Below are 9,924 nucleotides of genomic sequence, written 5' to 3'. Positions count from 1 at the left end.
AACAAATACGGCTTTTTCAGCCATACAAGATATATAATTTTTTTTACATCATTAGTTTAAATTTCCAACTATCTATATTTCTAAGGGTAGAAAAATAAAATAGAACACATTTTGGAAAAAAAAAAAACAAAGACTTCTAATAATCTTAGGAACTAGACAGGATTTGTGAAAATAGTATTGTCAAAATATCTTGTCAAGATCGACGCTTGACAAAAATATGACAAATCACCGCTGATTAGTTATAGACTACCCCCGTCAAAGAAATTTGTTGTGGCCATTTTTAGGAGCACAGAAGTTATTTCTACTTTAGAGGATCATCTTTTTTATTATAACTGAAAATTACAAATTTCAATAATATTCTGAGGAAAGAAATGAGCAAGAAAAAGCCTGGCAGTAATTGAAAAATTGTTCAATTAATTCCGCTCAGAAAATCGGCTAATCCTCCCGAAAAGTGTGCTTATCATTCCTATCCCCAAACATTTTTCAAGGCTTTCAACATCTTTCCCAAATTCCCGACACTCTCTTTTCGTAACTATTTTTTTTCTATTGAAATTAACCCGGAAAAAATAAATCAGCATTCCTGAATGTCAGCTTTAAATGTCAATTCTTTCTCGTGTTCTGCAAATCCAGTATAAAAGGCCTATCGAAAATGCATTTGCCTTTTTCCTGTTTCGTTCCAAAAGCTTAATGACAAGCTATTCGCTTCCCAAGGATTTATTGGATAAATTTCCCTAGACTTACGTCACAATCATAAACAAAGCTTTAGAGAAGCAAGTTTGGACACATTTAATTTGATGTGGAGAATAAGGTAACGAACCCGGAGGAAAGTTTATGTTTAAATATAGTTCATATAATACGTACTATAGTCCACACTTCTAGAGAGAATTTTGTCCAGGAGGAAGGCTATACAATATTTAAAAGCTTTGTCTATATGCCCAAGATCTTAAATTTTAAGCCTATGTTCTACACGATTCTCTAAGAGAGTCCTTGAACAGCCCCTTAGGTGTGGAATCTTTCCTGTCCTCGATATGCAGGATTTCTAAATTATCTAGCTGAGACATTAAGTGTTTAAAGATTTCCTACTTGAGTAATTCTTTTGACTAGTCAATAACTCTTTTATACACTACGAACTGAACCCAAATCTACATTGAATTCCAAACTACCTTAAAAAGAGTAGTCATTTTTTCATTTGCATAAATTTTAAAGAACACCGCGCACAAGTAAGTGAGCCCAATGCCCCGAAGAAATTTTGCCTCGTAGCCCCCCTCCTCAGATCAAATTTACCAGGACACGCCTTAAATATTAGCATTATCTATATTTTCCACGACTTCTTGCAATACGTTGAGATTTTCCTCTTAAGACAATTTGTTATTGAATTTGAATCTGGCTGCTATCTTAGTGTTTAGAATTAAGGCATATAAATTTCATTTTCAGAAGAAGGCGACTTAATCACTAGTGAAATGTCCCCTTAGGTACATTCACAGAACAGAAATGCGAGTTCTGTATTTTAAGCGTTTACTGTATTTATTTTTTGTCCTTGTAGTATAATTCGTGGCTGGTAGATTTTTAGTGACACCTCCGTTCCCTTATAAATTTTAATGTGATACTAGCTCCCTCCCGCCCAGAAAAGAAAAGCACACAACTTACTACTCCTTCTGGGTCAACAAGAAGTAGATGTTTATGATTTCCATTTTGAACTCCACTTAAAACATACTGTCCTTGTGTTCCTTGGGATTCTCGAACTAAGAACTCTCCATCCTATAAAACAAAAAGAAAAGTTACTCGAATCTAAAAAATAATTTTATTAAGTAAAGAGAGGGAGAGGGGGCTGAAGGCTAGTACTCCACTGAGATTCTGGATTTTTTTTTCCATTCATGATTTTTATCATTTCTTACATTGTCAATATATTGTATGTCGATAATTTTGCGTCATTTTTTTTTGTCAAGGCCCAAAGAGTCGCTTGTTGCAATAAATATCTATCTATCTATAATTTCCCTCCTTAGCACTTTCTTTCGAATTTGTCTGAGCTGTGGTTAAGCATGCATAAGCCAGTATTATCAGATTATTGAAAAAGTGAGAAGGATCAAACAATTTTTTCCCATAATTTTAAATATGACATTCCAAATTGTGAATATTTATTTACTGAATCATGACCACATCAGCATTGATATTTACTCCAATATTTAAACTACATTTTTAAACTATAATAATAAAACTGAGAATCACTGATGGCCATGGGTGCAGAAGCAATTTTTTGTATATTTTGAAATGAGAATATGTTCCTTACGAAGATAGACATGAAAACGATTCGAACAGGACATTTTACGTAGATTATTTCGGAGACCACACTGCCTCTCCATGATGATAAATAAAAGTTCAAACAGGGATAAAATCCTTTTAATAGACAGTGTTTCTCAAACAGTGATAGAAATTCACAAAAAATACCAGATATTTCGGTCACATGTGCAGTGACTGTCATCAGTAGGAAAAAACATCAGTAATTTACTACTGATGACGGTCACTGCATACGTGACCGAAATATCTGGTATTTTTTGTGAAATTCTATCACTGTTTGTGAAAGAATGTCTATTAAAAAGATATTATCCCTATTTGAACTTTTATTTATCAGGACATTTTAATGATGGTTGCAGCGGTAACAACAACCTAGTAAAGTGTATAATATGAAACAAGTTAGGCGACACTTTTATCACTAACTGCGAAAAGGAAATTCTGCAAGATTCTGGGAATTCACATTTAAGAAGCAACGATTCTCTTATTTTGAAATTAAAAATAAATGTACTATGCTCAAAATATTACCAATATATACTCTAAATACAAGACAGTCAATAATCAAAGCATATTTTATTGTTTTTTTAACTGAAAGTTCCAAGAAAACATTTCCTCTTTGCTTTGTTTTTGCTGCTTGTACAATTAAGATTTCTGGACATGAAATCTAATTTTTTGCCTGCAATTTCAATAATATCCCTATATGATAGTGTATTTAATCATATGGCAAGTTAAAATTCAATGTAAGATTTTTTGGAATCCTACATGCAATTAAGTAAACATTTCCCACATTTTCCCTGTCCAAATGCTTTGAGAATGAGAGGATTCATTAAGGAAATTGTCGGTCGGACAAATGCAATTTTGAGGCTTCAGTGCCCCCCCCCCCCAGAAAGATCGACCGAGCTTCTTCTAATAGCTGGTATACAGAAAGCAAGAACATACATAAATGAATAAAGCCTCAAAAGAATCAAATCAATCACATAAAGCTTAAAAATAATCGTATATGAATAATGCCATCTTCGTAGGGTCTGCCTCTGTGTTAAGGAACTAATGCAGTATCGGGCGACATTTGTTCAGACATTTGTCATTTGCCAGACCGACATAGCCTTTCAAAACGAGAGGTGGAAAATAGCACCTAGATAGTTCTAAATAAATTGAACCTTTGGGTTATGTCGCTCAATTGTATCTTGGCCTTATTAGGGCCAAATATTGCTGTTTTACAGCACGCCATGACAGAAATCAGTACCTTACAATGCAGCACCATCTATTTTGTTACTTCAAAAGGGCACTAGAACTCTAAATATCTGGTTGAATGAGGCCCCACCCAATACTCAATAATCACTGGTAAAAAAAAGAACACAAATAAAAATAAGTGCCTAATTATCCTTCTCGAGATAAATAAGAAAATACACAAATGATGACCCAGGGAGAGGGGGAGGGGGGTTGAAACATCCACTCTTCAGGTCTCGGAAATGTTGAATTTAATTGTATAGTTTTCATCAACATTGAAGCCTTTTTCAGGGACGTTTCATCACTTTCTAAAGTCATAGAAGTTTTTTTCAACAAGTGATTTCAAGTTAAATGAATTTTAAGATCTGCAACCGGTACAAAAAAGAATTCATTTAATGCATGAATCGTTTCCATTTTTTAAAATCTCAGTTACTATTTGCAATGATTGCTTTTTACTTGCCGATCATGATCGTTAACGGATAGGTTGATAAATGTTTGGCTGCGAATGCAGAAAATAACCCATTTGATATATCAACAAACACAGAACAGAATTATGTTCTAGCTTAATATTACTACTAATACTACTACTAACAACTCACTGTATCACCAAACCGCTTGAGGGCAACACAGGTACGCACGCTCCCCCTCATCCTAATTTATTTAATTTATCCCTCTTTACACCCTCCCAAAAAGTTCCAATTTCCCTTAATGCCTTCCTTACGATTCAGGGACGACCTGATTTTCATTTGGCCCTAGATGGTTGGTCGAAAAGGACAATCTTTGGCAATCTGTCATCTCTTATCCGCAGAACCTCTCCTAGTTATCTCAACCTTTCTCTCATTATAGCCCTAGAAAAAAGGATATAATCACATTTTCCCTACAGCTTATTATTTTAAATACGATCAGTCAGACAGGTACCCAAAACAACCGGCAGAACAGCGCAATAGTGAGGTTCAACATATCTATTCTCATATGCAATGTCAGTAAAAGATCGACCGATGTTCAGGCGCTTGAAAGATTTACATTTAAAGGCACATAGAAACATGCTTGATTTTAAAAGACTTCAACTGAGGGTAAAATTATACCAAAAACCCCAAGATGATTTAGATTTCTTGCTGTAAAAAATGTACGTGATTGGCTATTAAGGTATTATTTCGTAATTCACTATGTCTATGCTCTGCATTTAAAGTATATTTTGCCCAGGAAGGAAAGACGCAATAAGGTGGCTTAACACAGCGTTAATCGGAGTCTACAGTATTCTAAGTTCTATGAATAATAGAAAAACACCATTTAAACTAATTAAGTGTTTCTGATCTATTTTGTGAAACCGCGCTTTGCTTGTTTTTAGCTATTGGCACACACGTGGTAGTAGATGTTATGGGAATGATCTAAGTCGGAATAGCTTCATAATAATTTTTGGCCATTATATCACAATTTTTATACCCTACTCGTAATCAGCAAACTCAACGACGTTTTAGTCTGAACAGCAAATTCATCATACACATGAGAATCGACATTGCTGAAAAACCATACAAGTGTGACCAATGTAAGAAAAGCGTTTCGATGAAATGTAATCTTACTCAACACCAAAGGAATGTGAAATGTAATGGATTTTTGAAGGAATTAATGATTTTATTTTAAGTATTGTTTTCACTTATTTGGTCAAAATTGTTAAGAATAAAGAATAATTCATCTCATTCTAAACAAACCACAATATAAAAAAAAAAAAAAAAAAAAAAAAAAAAAAAAAAAAAAAGAAGTGACTTGTAAAAGCATTTCGTCTAGTTGCACTATTTTTCAGGTCATAAAGGTGATTTTACTGTGCTGAATTTGGCCAAAATTGTTAAAATACTCGGTAATTTTTTTTAATATTTTGAAAAATAAAGCCAGAGCTTTGTTTAATAGACTGGGAATTTGGATAGGTACTTATTCATTCAGGCAAAAGCATCAAAACATATTCACTTATATCAAGTGGTTTCACATTAGAACAGCTTAATTTATTCAAAACTTTCGAAATAAGGTTAAATTTCCGAAATAATATAGCCAAAGAAAATAGCAACGAATATTACATAGCCCCTTTAAGCTTAAAAAACCTGCCTCAAGGATAAGCTTAATCGAACCGTAAGAATTTTAAAGATGAAAAAAAAAATATATTGCGTGACAGAGATTTAGAATAGAACAATCAATTTGCAATGCATAAATTATAAATTTTATGCTAAAATAAACTTATTGATAAAAAAAGAAAAGGCCAAAATGAGTCAACCGAATTTAAAAAGTCGCTCTTGGGAAAAAATTATCCAAACAAGAAAAAATTTAAAACTCCCAAATACATATCTGCTATTTGACAGACAAACAAAGGAAATGCTGAGCATTTTCAGAAGCACTATCTTAGATTGTATTAAATATATCAGAATAATTAAAAAAATATATCAATTAAAGAAATCAATTAAAGAAATATATCAAAAATAACACCAAATGGTTAAGAAAGCAGAAAAAATTACGTGTCGGAGTAAAACTTCTGCATCCTTTCTGCTTATCGCTCCATGATACCACACTTCTTGCAAAAGCTGCGATTTGTGAGCAAGAGAAGAAAGATGTGCTTCAGGTAAAGTAGGGGTGCTTGAAAAAGGGTGATTTGTCTTTGGAGGAGGCACAAGTGGAGTAGGTAAAGAACTCTGAAGATGATCTACAAATGAAACAAACATTAAAGATTATGATAATACAGGGCTTCATGAGTGCAGTCAGGGGGACAAGCCACTTTTTTCTTCTTTTTTTACAGAAGCAGCAAAACAAATCCTAAAATAGCCTGTTTAAAAAGTATCTTTTCTGTCTTAACCCCATCCAATAAAATCCTGACTACATCTATGTTTGAAACTAAAGTTATTCTTAAGTAGAATTTTTAAATTCACTCTAAATCATAGTAACTGTTTTCATTATTTCAATATGCTTCCTTTTTTACAAGGAGATATATTATGGATAATATAACAATATTGCCACTAGCCACTAGCTTAATAGTTTCCTACTTCAATTAATATTTGGGATATTGAGGCCTGGCAAACCAAGCTGGAGATACCAGTCTCTGAAACTATATTGTAAGTCCAAAGAGATTTGAGGAGAATCTCATGCTTTGAAGGGGGTTAAAAATGAGAGGTTTTGAGGTAGGCTCAAACATTGAACGATTTAGCAGATATTGTATTTGGGCTCCAGAAGCAAGATGAAGAATGTCTGATAATGTTTTATTATGAGTAAATATTACGAAATTATTAGGCGGCTGAAAATAATCCCCTTGGTGAGCATGGATCGCGTTGAAATTTGTAGGGTATTATGGGGTGGGTTTTATGTAACTTTAATAACGTTGATAAGATATTCATTTATATATTAATCATTGTTATTATTTTGTTTGTTAACATGGCACAGTGTTTCTTGTGTTTTTTTTTTTATATAAATGCCACATAGCATTGCGGATGGGTTTGCTGTTAAAAGTCCAAACAGGTTGAAGCTAGATTTCTATGGATATTTTCTCGTTTAAATTATGAGTGATCTGCTCAATCTGATGACCGATAATAAAACAAATTTTCCCAAGCAACACAGCCAAATAGCAGGAAAACTGTTTGAAAATTAAGATGATGACATTAAAAGATGCTAGAAGTCGCTCTTCGGTGTATATGTCTCTCTTCCACTGTACACACAAAAATAGCCAAACAAAAGTCACAATAGGGTAATCAAGATCAGAACTAAATGCTTTTAGAGGCGTAAGTTCAGTCCAGACCACTTCACAGATGAAAGGAAAGCAGGTTCCGGCCCCAGATCCCTGCTTCCCCGAAATGTAAGATTTTCTTTTGCTGTTAGGTAGAATTTGGGTTCCACTAAAATAGATTATTTCACATGTGCCTCTCTGAATTGTTTTTCGATGTAATATTTTTCTTGCTATTTAGAAATAACTTATGGCTTCCGAAAGAGCATGAAAAGCTTAGCTATTGCTTCACACACAGAAAAGAAAAAAAATCCAAAATTAAAATTACAACCTAAACATAGAGCCTAAACATGGCTCAAACATTTTTATCTTAGCTCTGGAAGAAAGAGAAAGCTTCGAAGCATTCAGATATACTTACTTGTATCAAAAGGATCTTCAGAAACAGGGATCGATGCAGGCGGTAGTGTGTTGATATAGTCATGACCAACAAATTTGGGAATTGAACTAGACATAGGGGCAGCTTCAGAGGAAAAATCGATCAAGTTGCTCTCTGAAAATTAATATTAGAAAAAAAAGAAACGAAAGGCGTTCCGAAGATGTCATATAAGTGCACAATAGTCCCAAACTCTGAAAACATTGTAAAAATCCTAACATAGTTTCAATACGAACGGAAATTAAACTTTATTGGCCCCGAAGGGGCCAATAAAGTTAAATATAGGGGGTCAATAAAGGGGGTCAAGGTCACTGATCAAACGGTTTGCGATAATGAAATTTAGATAAACAGCAACCCGTACAAATAAAAACCAAAACTATTAAAAAGAAATCAGTTGAAGTTAATTGGTAAATAGATTAATAGAAAACTTGCAGTCGCCAACTGGCTTATTCGTTACACTCAGTAATCCGCTTAGTAATGAACTGGTTAAGCTTTAGTTTCAAAAGCGGGGGTTTAACGGGGGGAGGTCTCATCTCATATCTCGGTTTATTTTAAGCTTTAATATCACTCTTTACTTTCGTTTGAAATAGACTTGTTTATTTCAATTTAACTGAAAATCCGAAGCTGAGATTACAACAGACCTATCGTATAAAGAAACATGGCTTTTATATATATTATATATATATATATATATATATATATATATATATATATATATATATATATATATATATATATATATATATATATATATATATATATATATATATATATATATATATATATATATATATATATATATATATATATTTTATTGTTTTTCAACTAGCCTGTTTGAAAAAGACAAGTTTTTTTTTCAACTGAAAGTAAGAAGCAACCTTAAACTTAAAACGAACAGAAATTATTACGTATATGAGGGGGTTCGCCCCCTAGTCAATACCTCGCTCTTTACGATGAAGTTCGAATTTTGTTCGAACCACAAATCCCTGAATCAAAAAGGCCGTTTAATTAGAATAGATAGCTCTTTTGAAAGTACGAAAAAAAACTTTAGTGTTAAGAGCGAGGTACTGACTAGGGGGTGTACCCCTCATATACGCAAAAATCTGTTCGTTTTAAGTTTTAATGTTGCTCTTTACTTTCAGTTAAAAAAACTTGTTTTTTTTATTTAATATCTGATCTTTCTTTAAATAATGCTGGGAAATCCGGCGCCCCCTTCATAGAAATTTCCCTTCCCCCATGAAAATATCCTCAATAGAAATATCCTCCCACGAAACCCCCTCCTCCGACCCCCACCAACTGATAAAATCCCTCCTGAAAACGTCTGTATACTTCCCAATAACCAATAATGTATGTAAACACTGGGCAAAGTTCATAAATTGCATCCCATCCCTGGGAACTGTGGGGGATGAAGTTATTCTCAAAGACATATTTATTAGATTTTCGAATATGTTGAACAAAATGGCTATCGCAAAATTTTGATAAGGTGGCTTCTGGAAAAAAATGAGCGTGGGAGGGGGCCTAGTTGCCCTCGAATTTTTTTGGTCACTTATAAAGGGCACTAGAACTTTTAATTTCTGTTCGAATGCGCCCTCTCACGATATTCTAGGACCACTGGATAGATACGATCTCACCTGGAAAAAAAAAAAAAAAAAAAAAAAAAAAAAAAAAAACGCATCCGTGATGTTTCTTCTGGCAAAACATATAAAATTCCACATTTTTGCAGATGGGAGCTTGAAACCCCTACAGTATGGTTTTCTGATACGCTGAATCTGGTGTGATTTTCATGAAGATTCTATCACTTTTAGGGGATGTTTCCCCCTTTTTTCGAAAATAAGGCAAATTTTTGATGAGTAAGACTAAATCTGATGAAATATTATATATTTGAAATCAGCATAAAAATCCGATTCTTTTGCTGTATCTAGTGGTATCAAAATCTCGTTATGTAGAGTTTCGGTTACTATTGAGCTGGGTCGCTCCTTACTTACAGTTCGTTACCACGAACTGTTCGACTAACTGTACCCAAAGAGAGTTTAATTCTGATTCTAACGCGAATGATTTTCTATTTAATTTGAAAATAGAATTACAACTCTTTCCGTTGCCTGCAGTTTTTTTTAGCCATTTTAAAGTTCGCTTTCTAGCAAAATTTGGGTTTCTTGCTTTCCCAATATATCAAATTAAATTATTCAGAAGTCGTAACTAGTGCTACTTTTTATGCTAAATTCCAAAATCACCTCGGATTATTTCTAAAGCACTTACTTTTTTCGTAGAAATTATTACAATC

At 33.4% G+C, this 9,924-nt stretch overlaps 1 protein-coding gene across 1 annotated transcript in view; it reads right to left on the bottom strand.

The window, feature by feature from the left end:
* LOC148948597 (uncharacterized) overlaps positions 1-9,924 on the bottom strand; it is a 196,676-nt gene that overhangs the window by 10,299 nt on the left and 176,453 nt on the right. Inside the window, exons 9-11 of the mRNA XM_089094492.1 lie at positions 7,629-7,760; positions 6,018-6,202; positions 1,648-1,758 (exon numbers count right to left, since the gene is read on the bottom strand). Coding sequence (XP_088950618.1) covers positions 1,648-1,758; positions 6,018-6,202; positions 7,629-7,760 — 428 coding nt within the window. The remainder of the gene's footprint in view (positions 1-1,647; positions 1,759-6,017; positions 6,203-7,628; positions 7,761-9,924) is intronic.

This window comes from Artemia sp. Qi Xiang Cuo, chromosome 9 (genome assembly GCF_049724085.1).
Source record: "Artemia sp. Qi Xiang Cuo chromosome 9, ASM4972408v1, whole genome shotgun sequence".
NCBI classification, from domain to species: Eukaryota; Metazoa; Arthropoda; class Branchiopoda; order Anostraca; family Artemiidae; genus Artemia; species Artemia sp. Qi Xiang Cuo.
This window is presented reverse-complemented; position numbering and strand designations above follow the sequence as displayed.